This window comes from Exophiala xenobiotica (assembly GCF_000835505.1).
Source record: "Exophiala xenobiotica strain CBS 118157 unplaced genomic scaffold supercont1.1, whole genome shotgun sequence".
Lineage (NCBI taxonomy): Eukaryota > Fungi > Ascomycota > Eurotiomycetes > Chaetothyriales > Herpotrichiellaceae > Exophiala > Exophiala xenobiotica.
Genome location: NW_013562494.1, coordinates 5329104 through 5344651, shown reverse-complemented (window position 1 = coordinate 5344651; position 15548 = coordinate 5329104). Strand labels below are relative to the sequence as shown.

Genomic DNA, 15548 nt, shown 5'->3' with positions numbered 1-15548 from the left:
AGGTATCGAAACTGCCCCAACTCCAAGAAGTCTGGGCAAACAGACACTGCGTACGCGTCCCACAGAGTCAGTCTCTTGGCAGAAGGAGTAACATGGCGGCCTAAGCTACTACATGACTTCTAGAACACGAGCGGTGATCATCCTCCGTCAACAAGATATTGAGATCTTAAGGTCAAGGACCGAGCGTCAGCATTGACTTCTGCAGACTTTGCGTGATTTCCCAACAACCACAGCCATTGTAAATAACATGACGTCCAGCGCAGTCCAAGGTCACTGCGACCCCCAGTTCGACGAAATCAAGAGGCTCTTCCAGGGATACCTTGACTCGGGCGCCGAACTGGGTGCCTCCATCACTGTCAACGTCGCAGGCCACGATGTCGTCGACCTGTACGGCGGCTGGGTCGACTCGGCCCATTCCAAGCCCTGGCAGCAGGACACGATAGTCAACGTCTACTCGACGACCAAGGAAATCACATCCTTCGCGGCGCTACTGCTCGTCGACCGCGGCCAACTGGACATCAACGCGCCCGTGGCGCAGTACTGGCCGGAATTCGCGCAGAACGGCAAATCCAACATCTTGATCCGACACCTCCTCTCGCACACGTCCGGCGTCGCAGGCTGGCAGGAACCCGTGACCGTCGACGACGTGCTCGACGTGCCCAAGTCCACAGCCCTGCTCGCCGAACAGGCACCATGGTGGTCGCCACCAGGCACGGCGGCAGGCTACCACAGTCTGACGTACGGCCATCTGATCGGCGAAGTCGTCCGACGCATCACGGGCAAAACGCTGGGCCAATTCATGACGGACGAGATATGCAAGCCGCTAGACGCCGACTTCCAACTCGGCGCCCGCGAAGAAGACTACGCACGTGTATCCGACGTCGTCCCACCACCGGTGCCAGCTACACTGCCGGTCATGCAGGCCGGATCGATCAAGTACAAGGTCTTCACCAACCCTGTGCTGGACAGCAACGGGGCCAACACACGGGCGTGGCGACAGGCCGAGATGGGCGCGGGGAACGGCCATTCGAACAGCCAGGGCCTCGCGCGGATCTTGTCCGTCATATCCCTGGGCGGGAAGAAGACGCGAGATGATGATGGGACGGGGACGAGGACGACGCCCTTCCTTTCGCCCAGCACCGTCGACTTGATTTTCCAAGAACAGTTCAAAGGCACCGATCTGGTCATCGACCTGCCCGTGCGTCTCGGTGTGGGCTACGGACTCACCAGTCCACAGGGCGATACGATGCCGGATTTCCTGCCGCCGGCGGGCCGCGTGTGTTTCTGGGGCGGCTACGGTGGGAGTGTCGGCATCATGGACCTGGACAGGAAGTTGACCATCACGTATGCCATGAACAAGATGGAGAACGCCGGCATGGGGAACGAGAGGAGCATCGCGTACGTCAGGGCCGTGTATAGGGCTATGTCGTAGGGTGGTCAAAGGCTGCGTAAGACGAGCGCTTACCTCGGAGGCTATGCTTCACGAAGATGTCGTTTAGGGAGTAGCTGCTAGTCAGTCTCTGGACCACATGCGTAGTCAGCAGTGTGCTGGCAAGATTGGGAGCAGTTATTGCCATCTAAGGGTTCACTTACAATGGAATCCCCACGATCTATTGTACCCAAATCGCACATACTACGCTTGCATCGCCTCTGCCTATGTCTCTACCTCTGTCCTCAAAGGTAATTGTAATTGTATATTACATGGACTTGAACATATACATCCCGCCAAACGCCATCGCAAAGCCCTGCTTTTTCGCTTCGAGCGGAGATCTAGTAAGACAAACATTATGCATAAAAGTGCAATCTACCATGCCTTCTGAACATCACGCCACGCCGTAAACCGAGGACTCTTTGCTTCCTTGCCTCGGCGGCGACCGACGCGTATGGTACAAGATGACCCTCGGGCAGAGTGTCAAGCCAGACCTCCTCAGACAGTACTCGTATCTGCGTCAAGATGGAGTAACCATTCGGGAGATTCCAAGCACATGGGATAGCCCTGGTTGAGAAAAATCCCTCGGTAATGGCGCCAGTTGTGCTTGGGACCGGAACATGGCTGCTCCTAAAAGCTGTCCAGACGAGACCTTAAAGCCGGAGGTACTGAAACAGGATTCTCGTACTGGACGAGCTCATTAGGGAGTGATGGGGAGTTGAATGGACCCTTCAGTGTGGCTGCAGTGTGACGGCTGTTTCTCCATATGCCTCGGCTTCGACGCTGCCATTGCAGTCATCTCACCGACCCCCTAAAACAACCACGATGTTTGAGGCGCTCTATTTCTTGTTCCTTTCAGCTTGAGCCTTTTGGTACTTCGCAACCAATTCCTTCTGCACCTGCGCTGGCGCCCGTTCATAGTGGCTGAATTCCATGGTGAACTCTCCCTTGCCCTGCGTTGCCGCTCGCAAGTTCCCACTGAAGCCGAACATCCCGTTCAGACTGGCGTCTGCCCATACTGTAAAGTCGTCAACGCCGACTTCGGTATCATTGATGACCGCGTTTCGTTTCTGCAACAGACCCACAACATTGCCCTGGAACTCTGTCGGAGCTGTCACGACCGTCTTCATCAGCGGCTCTAGAACCACAGGTTCGGCCTGTGCGAATGCCTTGCGGAAAGCCTGCTGTGTGGCGATCTTGAATGCCATTTCACTCGAATCGGTCATGTGAGTCGCACCATCGTTGACAACCATCGTAGTTCCCAAGACTTTGTGACCGATTAATGGACCTCTCTCGCAAGCCTGCAGGAAACCTTTTTCACAAGCAAACAAGAACTTCTCCGAGATGGAACCACCAACGACTTGTTCCTCGAAGTGGTTGCCCTCAAGATTTCCCTTGGGCTCCATCCAACCCATGACACGCGCGTAATCACCAGCACCACCGGTTTGTTTCTTGAGCAGATGATCAAAGTCGACTCTCTTAGAGATGGTTTCACGGTAGGCGACTTGTGGTGCTCCAGTCTCGCAGTCAACCTTGTACTCTCGTCGCATGCGCTCAACGTAGACTTCAAGATGGAGCTCACCCATGCCGGAAATGATGGTCTGTTCACTCTCTGTATCGAAATGGACTCTGAACGTGGGATCTTCGCGCTGGAATCGGGCTATGGCTTTGGAGAAATGTGGTAGGTCCTTGTTGTTCTTCGGTTTGATGCTGAGGGAGATGACCGGTTCGGGCACGTACATGCTGCTCATGCTGTAACCAAGCTGGCCGTCGGTAAAAGTATCGCCTGATGCACAGTCGACTCCAAACACGGCGCAGATTTCTCCCGCACCAATTTCGTTCACTTCTTCCATTTCGTTGGAGTGCATTCGGACAATTCGAGGAATTTTGACCCGCTTGTCAGTCCGGGCATTGAAGACGAACATTCCTTTCGTCAACTTGCCCTGATAGACACGGATGTACGTAAGTTGCCCAAAGTTGGATTCTTCCAGCTTGAACGCTAGGCCGACGAAGGGCAGTGAATTGTAAGGGATCAATTTGACAGGAGCTTCTTTTTGCCGACGATCTAAAGCCATGTTGGCAACTTCAGATGGGTTGGGTAGATAGTCGCAAACTCCGTCGAGCATGGGTTGGACGAATTTGTCCGCCAATGCAGAGCCCATGAAAACGGGCGTGAATTTGAGAGAGATTGTTGCTCGCCGAATAGCTGCCTTGAGTTGTTCCACTGTCGGCTCCTGCTCGTCCAGGAACATATTGGCCATCTCCTCATCGACATCGGCCAGCGATTCGATCAGCATAGCCCGTCGTTCCTTCACAAGCTCTTGAACCTCGGCAGGGATCTCGTCCTTAGTGACGATGATCTCCCCCCGTGAACCCTCGGCGTAGTAAGTTTTCATCCTAACCAAGTCGACCACCCCTTTGAACTCGTCTTCGGCACCTATAGGCACCTGAACGGCGGCAGCGGCAATCTTGAGCTTCTTGTTAATCTGATCGACGGCCTTGAATGGATTCGCCCCCATTCGATCCATTTTGTTGATAAAGCTGATTCGAGGAACGTTGTACCTTTGCATCTGTCGGTGAACAGTCATGGTCTGACTCTGGACACCTGACACGGCACACAGGATCATGACAGCACCGTCGAGAACTCGGAGTGCTCGTTCAACTTCAATCGTGAAGTCAATGTGGCCGGGGGTATCGATCAAGTTGATGTGGTATTTCTCCTCCTTGCCATCCTCCCTTTTAACCCAATCGCAGTAGGTTGCCGCAGATTGAATGGTGATGCCCTTTTCTCTTTCAAGTTCCATAGAGTCCATCTTTGCACCAACAGAGTCTTTGCCTCGTACTTCGTGGATAGCGTTGATACGACCGGTGTAGAAGAGCACTCGCTCTGTGGCGGTGGTTTTGCCGGAGTCGATATGAGCCTGAAGAAGTCAGCTTGGGCATTCCAGCGTGGTAATGCTCTGACTAACAGCTATACCAATATTCCGTACTCTCGAGAGCCTGTGAGCCTCTTCTCCGGAGAGATTTTCGATGATTGTCTCTTGAGACAGCGAGTCGGGGTCTGAAGCTTCCTCGAGCCTAGGGAATGTCAGTATGGGACGATTTACTGAGAGGACAGACCAGCAACTCACATTGCAGCGGCCGCTCCAGCAGCACCCCGTCTTTGCTGCCACCTGCGGTCCAATGGCCATTGTATTGACTGCGATTTCAGGCTTGCGGAGTAGCTCTGCAGGGCGACGGTAGATGCACATCGCCGGCAGACCCATTGTCGGCCTAGTCGCGAAGTCTGTGTGCGCAGAGCGCTCCCTAGGAGCCTAGATTGGCTTCGCACCGCATACGAAGCACTCATCTTGACGGTTGATGGCGAGGTCGGCAGGGTCAATGGACGCGCAGCCAATGCCGGTTGCTTTCGGGCAACTTTTTTTTTGAAGCTCCATATCCGCGCCAAGGAGGGTCTTTTCAGCCTTGCACAATCCGCCAATAAGAGATTCGCTTTACTCCGGACAAGGCTGAGCTTTTGGAGCGACGTCTACGGAGTACCATATGAGCTACACCGCACACTTGTAGGGATCTGGTTGAACCGAAGGGCAAGACGTTGTTGAAGGTCGTATGCCGGAAGATTGTGTAATCATTGGGGTCTGTCTATCTGTAGTAAAAGTCGTGGCAACCTGGTCTGCAGTCTATTCTATTCTCTTTTTGCCCTCTTCCATATACCCCATGTTTGCTGTGCTGATATTGCGTGCCCTTCTATCCTTGCCCTCGGATGCTGCGATCAGCGGCCCGATCACCTTGTCTTTGTGAGCTCGAGATAGAGCCTCAGCATACCCGTCAAGCGCGAATTGAGGCGTATTCAATTTTGGCCAGTTGACATAGAGCAGACCGTGTGCATACATAAACTGGAAAGACCAACCCGCCACAATCAGACATGAGATAACAAGCAGCCGCAACGGCCAAACAGCCGCCTGAGGTGGTCTACTTGTGAGCATCGAGATTAACACAATGAATACCGAGGCAGCAAAGACATAAGGCACTGCTTGTATTATGAGGGGTCGTCGATCCTTGAACGTCAATGACGATCCCACGCCGTACGTTGACGGGAGATGAGTACCCAGGAAAAGGTCAAATCCGTCTTGTCGAGGTCCATCCAAGAAATTGTTGCGGATGTATCGCGTGGAAGAGTTGGTGAAATCTTGGGCCATTCCGGCCTTCGTGCGATTGCCAGTGCGCGTGAAATCGGTTTTCAGAGCACCCGTGCCGGAGTAAGCTTTCGAAACGACGTCGGCATTGTCCGCCCAGATATTGCGGAACAGAAATTCGAAATCACGGTCGTTGTCAGCTCGTTCACCTGGTTGCAGCAGACCGAGATCTTGGAATTGCTGGGTCAATGCCCACCTCCCCAGCATACTTTGAACGACATTGGTACGGTCAAGGCAATCCATACAATTTGTTCGCACGACTGCAGACTGTAGCGACCTGATCTCGAGAGCACCTGAGGGATTGCCTGGCATTTCCACGCCGCGGAAATATCCTCCCTTCTTCAAGCCGTCCATCAACTCATTCAAGAGGAGTTCTGCTCGCTGCCATTGCAAGCCCTTTGTCTCGTTGTGAAAGTCGAAATAGATGTAGTGCAGTCTATCCATCCGTTGCCGCTGCTGGTTGGGGCTAATTTCATGGAACTTCTCATCCGTCCGTTGGCCAGGTTCAATCGATTCGTCGGGGGAATTAACGAGGATGCGAACCATTTGCTCATATGCCTTCTTTACGCGTTCTTCTCTGCCCCGCGCATTGACGAGATTGACCAGGTAATTCTCACCGTATATCCTGATTTGTTCATCAAAGTGCTTACGTGCAGCATCGACGGCCGAATCGACACCACGGATTTGAATCTTAGGCGTATAGCGGAGGTTGTTGATCTCGGCCCAATAGACGGGTACACTTCCACGTGTTTGGACGTAAGACAGTATCTGGGTCTCGGCGGTCTGGCCCCCAGCCTTGCCATTTTGCATACCCTCACCGCCAGCATATCCAGTTGGCTGACCAGAAACGTCGTTCAACACCACTATCTGCTCAGTTTCGTTGAAGTTGGAGACATGACCGTGCTCGTCCAAACCTCGAGAGAAGTATCTGGTACCACCACGAAACCTCGATCTTCGTGTGACAAGGGCGAAGGTGAAATTGATGGATTTGACCTTGGCTGGCTTGATCTCCAGCATGCCGAACATGACGGGCAAAATGTAGGGATCGGCGCCGGGCTGCTGCTGACTTTTCAAGCCGGTCGAGGAACCTCCTCCGGTCCTGAAGTCGATGAGGTCAGTCTGGATGAAGCGGTTCCAGAAGAATCGGTCATCGGCTCTTTTCCACAGTGGTTGCGAGAAATTTGACTGGGATTGGCGTTGGAAGCTGGAGGTGACATCCAGGGAGTATGAGAAGTACATAGGTCCGGTCGCAAGCAGGGTTTTCAGATACGAAAGGTAAGTATCTTCGTCGGGGTCATGGACAGGCCGTTCTCGCAGAGGGAGAAATTCTGTAGCCACCACTTTGTAGACCATATGCCCCCGAAGTCTGCCCATCGGCTGAGCCTTGGTAATGACAATGACATATTTGTCCAGCTTCAGCTTGATGATGCCCAGTATACCAGCAATACTTGAGACACGTTTTGCACCCAGAAGAGACCCGTTGTTCAGCCTGATATCTCCAGATGGTCTTTCTACAACAAGAGTCGGCGCAGAGGGAGTAGAGGGCGAGGTAAAGGCATAGTGGCTCGTGGAAGCGTGGACGTTGATGTCGCGAAAAGGCAGTAGATTAGCCATGGTGGCGGTTGGTCGCGGGCTCGCTGAGGGATCCTTTGTCCCTACTATCGATCCATTTTCCAGGGCCTGACAAAGAGCAAACAGAGGTGGTACTCGTAGGTGAAGGCGTGAACGGTTGCTGTGAAGGCTGGTGTTGGCTCAGCTTTGGTTGCTGCTCCCTGCGCTACGTCGTCATCCTTGGCGCGTTCTCGATCCGTCGCCGTCACCCCAACTAAGAGTAACTAATAGTAGAACACCGGACTGGGACTGACATGCAGGTTGCAGGCATACCACCACCATCAAACATCCTTGGATCTCGACGACTTACTTACACTCTTAACGCGACACCCAAACTTACAAATTTCCTTTTCGTTTCCAAAATCACGGGCATTGGTCCTAAGCAGGATGGCCGCAAGAGCTCCCACTGGCCGACCCGGCGCAGGCGGCAGGTTTGCTCAATTCAAGCTCGTGCTTCTCGGTACGTTGAGGACTCTACACATATCACTTTTGATGCGCTGACCGATCATCAGGTGAATCTGCCGTCGGAAAGGTACCGTAAATGACGAGTCCGACCGCTTCCTGTTCCTAACACCTCCCAGAGCTCATTAGTTCTTCGATTCGTCAAAGATCAATTCGATGACTACCGCGAGTCAACAATCGGCGCCGCCTTCTTAACACAAACAATCACGTTAGATGAGAACACGACGGTCAAGTTTGAGATCTGGGATACCGCAGGTCAAGAGCGATACAAGTCTTTGGCACCCATGTACTACCGAAACGCGAACTGCGCCGTTGTTGTTTATGATATCACCCAGGCTGTGAGTGTCTTGCCACAGGCGTCTAATTCCGTTGCTGATATCCTCGATAGTCGTCACTAGACAAAGCCAAGTCATGGGTGAAAGAACTGCAAAGACAGGCGAATGAGAACATCATCATCGCACTGGCTGGAAACAAGGTGGATGTGGTCAATGAATACCCCGATAAGCGTGCGATTCAAACCGCCGACGCTGAAGCCTATGCCAAAGAAGCAGGTCTGCTCTTCTTCGAGACATCCGCAAAGACGTCGACCAACGTCCGCGAACTATTCACTGCCATTGCCAAAAAGTTGCCCCTCGACCAGGCAGGTCCCCGCAATCTGAGATCGAATCCACGACCCGGAGTAGATCTACGACCAGAATCAACAGGCACACAAGGAGCAGGAAACTGCCAGTGTTGATCAACCACCCACGCTTCGCCCAAATTGTTTCTTTCCGTGTTGAGCTAGCAGGCGTACGGCTGGGCGATTGAGGCATGCAGGGACGCTGGATAGGGATGAATTTTTGCGATGAATCAGAGGTCGAGGTCACAATCACCCTGGAACAGGCTCGTCTCGTTCATCATCTATGAGTTATACTGCAGAGGTTGGCGTTTTAAGAACGATCCGGCCACCATTGTCTTTTTACAATCACATTTTAATGCTTAGACAATGTTTTACCACAATTCCGGCCTGTGTCTCGCTACTGAATATCGCTGGCTTGTACTAATTTCAACTGAAGTGGAGGTTTATTGGATTGTGATGAGGCCGTTCCCTTGTAAACCTATGATTTACACAGATCCGCCACTCCTACTACCAGCCTTATCGCCGACCAGTCCAGCCATCTCGAGCAGGGCTCTCGCCCCGTCCTTGTCTCCTCCAAAATTGACACCGCGCCTCCTCGCAGCCTCAGCCTCCTCCCAAGCAAGCCGTTTCTGCTGCATCGTGACTTCGTCCTCGCCTGCGTGCACAGGAAAACTGATCCCCCAGACTTCGAGGCTGTCGATTTCAAACTCGACCTTCTTCGGCTGCGCCGTCTCACTATGGTGCGTCTGAGCGGTCTCCAGGCCTGGATCCGTCACGAAGGCGCCGGTCCCAGCCGACCCGTCATGCTGGAATGTTGCAGTCGATATATCGCTGTCGATCAACAGGCTGACGGGCCCGAGAATGGGCGGTTGCGTGTTTGTGTTTGTGCGCGACTGGTGTGGGATGACACACCCTAGTGCAATCCCGGATTTGCTCGAGAAGTACGACCAGGGCGACATCCGATTGTAGGCATTTGCAGGAAACAGTGCCTGGCGCGGTTGGAGTTGGAACAGACATGGTTTCGGACTGGCAGGGTCGCTTGACGGGATGGATTTGCTGCCGGAGCCGGAGCCAGGGCCGGGCCAGCGCTCGGGGAGGTAAGCGCCCAATGTAACGAGGTTGCTTAGATGGTCGGAGGAGGTGCCAGAAATAAGGAGCAGGGTGCCTGATTGCCACGATGTGACTTGTCGGGAGAAAGAACTGAGGGATGTGCCGTCAGAGGACGAGGAGTAGAGGCGGTTGAAGCGCGCATTGGAGGTGAATATGTTCAGGAGACTGCCAGAAGGGTTGAAGAGTTTGAGAGACATGGAGAGCTGCGAGAGCAGTGTGTCTGTGAAGATGGAGTATATGCCGTCCTCGGGGGATCGGTATATAGGAGAAGGCTTGGGGTCATAGGCGGGAGCCGGATTCGGTGTATCGCGATGCCTGTTGAGGTTGATGTTCTTGCTGAAGAGGAAGTGTTCGAAGAGGGCGCTGAAAGGGTCGAAAAGTTCGGGAAGGGTCGTGGTCACCGTCTTGACGAAAGTCGAGTATTTGATGCCGTTGCTGTGCGGATCTGGATCAAATGCAGCGATGATTGCATTGGCGGAGGCATCAAGCGCTGGGAGTCGCTCGTCATCCAGCGCTTCTCCGTATGTGGCCAAGGGCGTCAATGGCTCTAAGCCAGCCATGAGCAATAGTAACATGACCAATTTCTTGAAGTTCTCGGCTGGTATCATAGCGTGATGTATTTTGCGGTCTGTCCTGTGGTCATGCTTGAAGACTTCGATGGCGTCGAGCGAATCGAGGGCGGCTAGAGCCAGGTCATCGTCGTCCTCTTCTTCGTCATCGTTGGCGGGCTCGTCAATAGCGAAGCCCGATGCATGAGAGGTGAAACCCTCCTCTGCTTCTCGTTGTTTCAACATGTCTTCCGGTAGTTGTTCTCGAACGACATTGTCCATGCTGGGTTTCTCCTTGGTCGGGGACGATATGCTTGCTCTGCGATCGAAGACTGCCAGACTCCGGAAGAGCAACTTTGCTTTGTCTGAGTCGCCACGTTTCAGGATTTTCTTATACCTGCCAGTCATGATTGTGACGATTTTGAGCGTATTCTCTCGGGTCAAGAAACACGGAGCCAGACTAGGAAACGGAAATGCCCCAAGGTAAGTGCACATCTGGTAGACCACTGGTCCGGCCTTTAGAGGCTCTGGTAGTGCTAGGAAGCGACATAGTGTGTCTTCTTTCCAGTACTCGAGACCTTCTTGATGATCGGCTAAAGTCTTGAAGTTGTCTTTGAAATGAGCGATCTCCAGGTGAGTGTAGCACTTGGAGGCAAAGCGTAGAGCGAGCTCGTGGCTCAATTGCTCTGCATGATCCACATATCAGACCCTCAAGTCTGAATGATATGAGCCTGCCACTTACCTATTGGTACCTCTTTAGACGGTTCTGTTGACTGAGACTGAGACTGACCCATCTTCGCCCGTCTCTGGTGTGGTGAGGGATACTCCTAGAGGCTAGATCAGTGATACATCAGATCCAGATCGGATCATGTGAAGTAATGCGCTTCGAGGGATTCTAGGTTCCACCGTTTAAAACTACGGCTCGCTGCTGTATCCAATGGCGCTCTTTCTTCTAGAGCCTCGTCAAATTTATGCAGGCAAGGGCTCTGGCTTGCCCATCAAGCGTTCTGTTCTAGAGTAAATTTCGCAGTGATCATGCTCTTCTTGTGATGCGGCAATGGAGTCTGAGGGCTACGACATTTCTCCTTCACCAGAGTCGCAGGTTTGCGACAACGACAACAGCAATGGCGCGGACGTATGCAGTGAGTCCACCATCTCTACAATTCAATGTCAGAAAATAATCCAAGTCTCAGGATGCTGTAGCGTCGCTCAACACGCTGCAGTCGAACTTCGCCGTCGTTGATGCGATCCGAAAGTCCAGGCAGAAGATGAACGAGCAGGCAATTCCTGAGATGATCGAGTGGCTCAAAAAGATTGGATATCAAGTATGCGACAAATGAACCTGTTGCCGACAGCCCACGACCCTTCAGACGACTGACTCGATGCTCCTAGCCATCTGATCTCCGTGCACTGAACGCTATACACATTGCGGGTACAAAGGGAAAAGGGTCTACGGCTGCTTTCACCTCTTCCATCTTGACACAGTTCATTGGATCTGAAGGACCACGTTCCTTGTCAAAAGTTGGATTATTTACTTCACCACACCTACGATTTGTGCGGGAAAGAATACAGGTTAATGGACAACCGCTGTCGGAGGACATGTTTGCGAAATACTTCTATGAGGTGTGGGACCGACTTGAAGAGGCAGCAAGAGCAGCAGGAGAAGATCCACAGGCGCCTGGCACAAAGCCCGCCTACTTCAGATTTCTCACTTTGATGGCGTTTCATACGTATATGACTGAGAAGGTCGATACTGCTATCATTGAGTGCGGGATTGGGGGCGCCTATGACAGCACCAATGTCATCGAAACTCCTCTGGTGACATGCATCACGAGCTTGGGGATCGACCATGTCGGAATGCTCGGTTCTACGATCGGGGAAATCGCGTGGCACAAGGCTGGCATCATGAAACCGGGCGCCAAATGCTTCACGCCGAGCAGCCAAGTTCCGGAAGCAAAGAGTGTTCTGGAACAGGTCGCCCGACTAAGGACCAGTGTTCTTGAGTACATCGACATTGATCCAGCCATTGCGAGCAACGAAACCATCCTGGGTCTTCAAGCGGACTTCCAAAAGACGAATGCAAGCCTTGCCGTGGCCGTTGCCGAAGAATGGCTCGAAAAGCGGGGATATGCTGCAGTAGCGGACTTCGAAGAAAGGATCCGACGCGGGCTAGAAACAGTCCGGTGGCCAGGTCGATGTGAGACACGCCGTGAGCCAGGCATACGATGGTGTATTGACGGCGGTCATACCATGGAGAGCATCGAACTTGCCGGAAAATGGTTCGCTTCACAGCTCATTGTCACTCCTGACTTCGCTCCTCAGCAATCCCATTCACAGGCTCGCTTCTTGATCTTCAACCAGCAAACCCGGGACGCCGCAGCCCTGGCGAAAGCACTATACAACACGTTATCCATAGCTCTTCAAGACCCTCATCCTTTCACGCACGCCATCTTCTGCACCAACACGACCTTCAAGGAGACCGGCTTCCGACCAGATCTCGTCTCGGTCAACACGAATGCCTCGGATGTCGACGCACTCAAAGTCCAGAATCACCTGGCCGAGACATGGAGACAGATCGATCCCGCCGCTCACGTCGAGGTCGTCAGGACCATTGAGGAAGCCGTGACTCTCGTCAGGGAGCACGCTTCCGATGAGGCCGACCGAAGTGAAGTCACCGCTCTGGTCACGGGGAGTCTGCACCTGGTCGGTGGGTTTCTCGAAGTGCTAGAAAGTGCCACGAGTAGGTAGACTCCATGCGAAGATACTTTTCAAGTTATGTAGATGACTCCGATAGGATCATAGGAAAAAGGTATTGGCCCTGATAGGCTTGTAATCGTCATATATCTATACAACCAGAGAATCAAAGATTTTCTTTCTTGACCCATATGGTCCTGTATATCCTGCGCAACGCTACATTGTACATTCTGATTTCACATTGATCTCAAAAGACATTAAAAGATTCATAACTTCATAACCGCCTCCCCATGGTCGGACTGACTGGACTCACCATTTGAAACATACTCCTCCGTTGGTCCTCATCCCGCGGCAGTGTACCATCATGGCCATTCGGCGACGGGAGCGTTCCAACTCCACTACTCGCACTCTCGTTCGTATGCTGGTACGAGAACCTCTCTCCTCGCCCGTGGTGCTCGCCCGCGTCAAGTTCCCTTGGTGGGCTTTCGGGCTCTTCGATGATGGGCTGCACGGAGCTGGTCTCGCTGCCTTCACGGGCGTGGCCTCCAATGCCAAAACGACTTCCGGAGCCACCACGGTTCTGATTCTGATTCTGCTGGCGCCAAGTATTCTGCGTCGAAGGGAAGGGCCAAGGCATCGTCTCGTTCGAGCCGGTCGATGATTCCTGGCTGGGTGTCGAGACGTCCTCGGTGAATCTGCTCGCACTGCCGGGTGGGTAGCGCATGTTGCGCAGAGGCGAGCCGTTGCCATTTCCATTTCCACCAGGGGCGTTGCCATTAAAACTTGTTAGTGGCGATGGGCGGTATTCTTCGCCGGAAGAGTTTGAATTCGAGTTCGAGTTGGAGTTCGAGTAGGTGTGCCCGTAGTTGGCGTTGTAACCGGAGTCGACTACGCCGGAATTGCGAGGGTGGTCATCAATATTGTACGGCGTCGCCAACTCGTACGGAGGCTTGGGTCGTTCCGTGCCAGCCATTTCGTGACGTTGAGGTCGCAAGGGCGGGGTCTGCTCCTCTTCGGTCGAGAGATTGGAGACTTGTGGTACCTCGGGGCCTGAATTGGATGAGACCTGCTTGTGAGGTGAAGGGGCGCACGATGCGCCGTTAAGCCAGCGTGTTACGCGAGAGTTGCTGGAAGTCGCCGATTTCTCCGACGTGGTGCTGTGAATGATGCGCCTGCGGCGGAAAAGTAGGATAATTAAGATGATTAGCAGGAGGCAGATGACGACCGCAGCGACGCTGATGCCTATGATGGCGCCCTTCGATATGCCTGAACTTCCGCTGCTGGACGTGCTTGGAGACGATCCGTCCGATGGATAAGGATAGTACTGAGTAATCTGTTGGGCATATTTGCGAGAGAAGACCCCTCCGAGAGCGCTATCAGACCATGTTGCCGTCTGGGTAGCACCTCCCTGAGGGTTTCCGCCGATAGCTTTTATGACTGCGGACGGGACCTGATATTCGGACCATGTGTTTGGATCATAAGTATCCTGGAATTCAAGCTTGTTGAGGTTGAAGATTTGAATGATACCGCCTTCAACACATTCCGCCTGATTCTGATGGATGCCACCAATGACGAACATCTGATCCGGATAGGGCGTCACGCAGCGGTGACCTGAACGGCCGTGAGCCTTGTTGCCACTGTATGCCTTGACCCATGTGAACGATGGGATTGACAAAATCCAGACATCGTCCGAAGGTTCATCACTCGCACTGAGCCCATCATACCCACCATATATGTAAACGTTGAAGGATGAGGAGTCGTTGGCTGGTGCTACGACCGAACAGAACTCGGTCAGTTGACCAGGAGCATCGCCGGTTGTGTTCTGCAAATACCACTTCCGAGACGCGATATCGTACACCGGCAGCGATTCCATAAAACCCGGACTCTGTGCTTGACTTGTCGACGTCTGAGATGAATTCAAGCCCGCCGGCCAGATTTCTTCTGGTGCGGTGACACCGCCTATTGCAACCAAGACCCCTTGATCGGAGACTGGGATCCAGACTAGCTCTGCATTCGCGCGGGGCGCGATATCGTCGGGGAGGGTAGTGTTTGTCCATTTCTCGCTCCTCATGACCGACATATCGACTTGGATGAGAGTGTTCGCTGTTTGATTTGCGGATGAATCTTCATAGTATATGGGACCCCAGTCTGGCGCTCGCATGCCACTGAAGTAGAAGCCTAGATTCTCGCTCGGAGCGGACACTCCTGCACCATTCGTGATGTATCTTGTGACCCCGTCTGGGAGACTGCCCTGGTAGAAGCCCGGGCTCCAGCTTGCTCGATTTGGACCATATTGATATGCTTCGTATCCGAGGACTGTTTCCGCACTTTGAGGAGATGACGAGTCTGTCAATGGAGGAAGACCACTGCTCATGTCAGTTGTCAAACCAAGCTGGGGGAATAAAACTACCCACCCGTAGAGATATAGCTCGTCGTTATTAGAGAACATCGTACCATCCACATAGTTGGGGGCGATGTTGTTTCCGGCTCCTCCTGCTTTTGGCATACGCTCGAACAAGCCAGATATATTCGTTTTTGTGGTGTCGAAAGATTGTGAGAAATTCAGGCGAAACATATCCCCGGCCACATTCCCATCGCTACTCACTACCGGTGTAGTCCCATCGGCAAAGGCCGTCTGCCACCATAAGAGACCGCCATCGAGGTACAGCGCATCCCTTACTACGCCGGCCCTCAGTCGAGCCCAGTTGCATATTGTATAATTTTCTTGCACCGATACCGCGTTCACCGTTCCAGCCAACAGCCCTCCAAGAAGGATACTCTCGAGATACGATCTCATGGCGAATCACACTGCGTATATCGATGGCAGCATATTAAATGCTGCGACCTTGAGGAGGAAAGAGGTTCTGAAACGCAAATCC

General features: G+C 53.0%; 7 protein-coding genes across 8 annotated transcripts; 3 read left to right on the top strand and 4 right to left on the bottom strand.

The window, feature by feature from the left end:
- The first annotated feature begins 139 nt into the window (after positions 1–139).
- PV05_02103 (uncharacterized protein) lies at positions 140–1674 on the top strand. Its single transcript, XM_013467181.1, has one exon. It carries the CDS (start codon positions 248–250, stop codon positions 1430–1432), a length of 1185 nt encoding a protein of 394 aa, XP_013322635.1. The 5' UTR covers positions 140–247; the 3' UTR covers positions 1433–1674.
- Positions 1596–4817, bottom strand: PV05_02102 (elongation factor G, mitochondrial). The gene is made up of 3 exons (XM_013467180.1): positions 4561–4817; positions 4399–4507; positions 1596–4350 (listed from the first exon to the last, which is right to left on the bottom strand). Exons 1-3 carry the CDS (start codon positions 4776–4778, stop codon positions 2269–2271), a joined length of 2409 nt encoding a protein of 802 aa, XP_013322634.1. The 5' UTR covers positions 4779–4817; the 3' UTR covers positions 1596–2268.
- Positions 4818–5033: 216 nt separating this feature from the next.
- PV05_02101 (uncharacterized protein) lies at positions 5034–7360 on the bottom strand. The gene has a single exon (XM_013467179.1). The coding sequence runs from the start codon at positions 7237–7239 to the stop codon at positions 5110–5112; it is 2130 nt and encodes a 709-aa protein (XP_013322633.1). The 5' UTR covers positions 7240–7360; the 3' UTR covers positions 5034–5109.
- A 114-nt stretch (positions 7361–7474) lies between these two features.
- On the top strand, positions 7475–8728 carry PV05_02100 (GTP-binding protein ypt5). Its single transcript, XM_013467178.1, has 4 exons — positions 7475–7696; positions 7749–7768; positions 7818–8036; positions 8087–8728. Exons 1-4 carry the CDS (start codon positions 7624–7626, stop codon positions 8432–8434), a joined length of 660 nt encoding a protein of 219 aa, XP_013322632.1. The 5' UTR covers positions 7475–7623; the 3' UTR covers positions 8435–8728.
- On the bottom strand, positions 8614–10795 carry PV05_02099 (uncharacterized protein). Its single transcript, XM_013467177.1, has 2 exons — positions 10718–10795; positions 8614–10661 (listed from the first exon to the last, which is right to left on the bottom strand). The coding sequence occupies exons 1-2, from the start codon at positions 10767–10769 to the stop codon at positions 8803–8805; spliced, it is 1911 nt and encodes a 636-aa protein (XP_013322631.1). The 5' UTR covers positions 10770–10795; the 3' UTR covers positions 8614–8802.
- Positions 10796–10952: 157 nt separating this feature from the next.
- PV05_02098 lies at positions 10953–12831 on the top strand. Of its 2 annotated transcripts, XM_013467176.1 has the most exons (3): positions 10953–11117; positions 11169–11300; positions 11368–12831. In XM_013467176.1, the coding sequence occupies exons 1-3, from the start codon at positions 11025–11027 to the stop codon at positions 12721–12723; spliced, it is 1581 nt and encodes a 526-aa protein (XP_013322630.1). In that variant the 5' UTR covers positions 10953–11024; the 3' UTR covers positions 12724–12831. The 2 variants fall into 2 exon arrangements, with proteins under 2 accessions (XP_013322630.1, XP_013322629.1); XM_013467175.1 differs by having other exon boundaries at positions 11169–12831.
- A 112-nt stretch (positions 12832–12943) lies between these two features.
- PV05_02097 (uncharacterized protein) lies at positions 12944–15466 on the bottom strand (the record flags this gene model as incomplete). Its single annotated transcript, XM_013467174.1, has 2 exons — positions 12944–15035; positions 15084–15466. 2 exons carry the CDS (start codon positions 15464–15466, stop codon positions 12944–12946), a joined length of 2475 nt encoding a protein of 824 aa, XP_013322628.1.
- Positions 15467–15548: the final 82 nt, after the last annotated feature.

Coding starts and splice junctions, on each gene's coding strand:
- PV05_02103 (XM_013467181.1), top strand. CDS start 248: ATGACGTCCAGCGCAGTCCAAGGTCACTGCGACCCCCAGTTCGACGAA.
- PV05_02099 (XM_013467177.1), bottom strand. CDS start 10,769: ATGGGTCAGTCTCAGTCTCAGTCAACAGAACCGTCTAAAGAGGTACCA. Junction 10,662..10,717: donor GTCTAAAGAGGTACCAATAG/GTAAGTGGCAGG, acceptor TGGATCATGCAG/AGCAATTGAGCCACGAGCTC.
- PV05_02098 (XM_013467176.1), top strand. CDS start 11,025: ATGCGGCAATGGAGTCTGAGGGCTACGACATTTCTCCTTCACCAGAGT. Junction 11,118..11,168: donor CAATGGCGCGGACGTATGCA/GTGAGTCCACCA, acceptor TCCAAGTCTCAG/GATGCTGTAGCGTCGCTCAA. Junction 11,301..11,367: donor TCAAAAAGATTGGATATCAA/GTATGCGACAAA, acceptor CGATGCTCCTAG/CCATCTGATCTCCGTGCACT.
- PV05_02101 (XM_013467179.1), bottom strand. CDS start 7,239: ATGGCTAATCTACTGCCTTTTCGCGACATCAACGTCCACGCTTCCACG.
- PV05_02100 (XM_013467178.1), top strand. CDS start 7,624: ATGGCCGCAAGAGCTCCCACTGGCCGACCCGGCGCAGGCGGCAGGTTT. Junction 7,769..7,817: donor GTGAATCTGCCGTCGGAAAG/GTACCGTAAATG, acceptor AACACCTCCCAG/AGCTCATTAGTTCTTCGATT. Junction 8,037..8,086: donor TTTATGATATCACCCAGGCT/GTGAGTGTCTTG, acceptor TATCCTCGATAG/TCGTCACTAGACAAAGCCAA.
- PV05_02102 (XM_013467180.1), bottom strand. CDS start 4,778: ATGAGTGCTTCGTATGCGGTGCGAAGCCAATCTAGGCTCCTAGGGAGC. Junction 4,508..4,560: donor GCTGGAGCGGCCGCTGCAAT/GTGAGTTGCTGG, acceptor GACATTCCCTAG/GCTCGAGGAAGCTTCAGACC. Junction 4,351..4,398: donor TACGGAATATTGGTATAGCT/GTTAGTCAGAGC, acceptor TGACTTCTTCAG/GCTCATATCGACTCCGGCAA.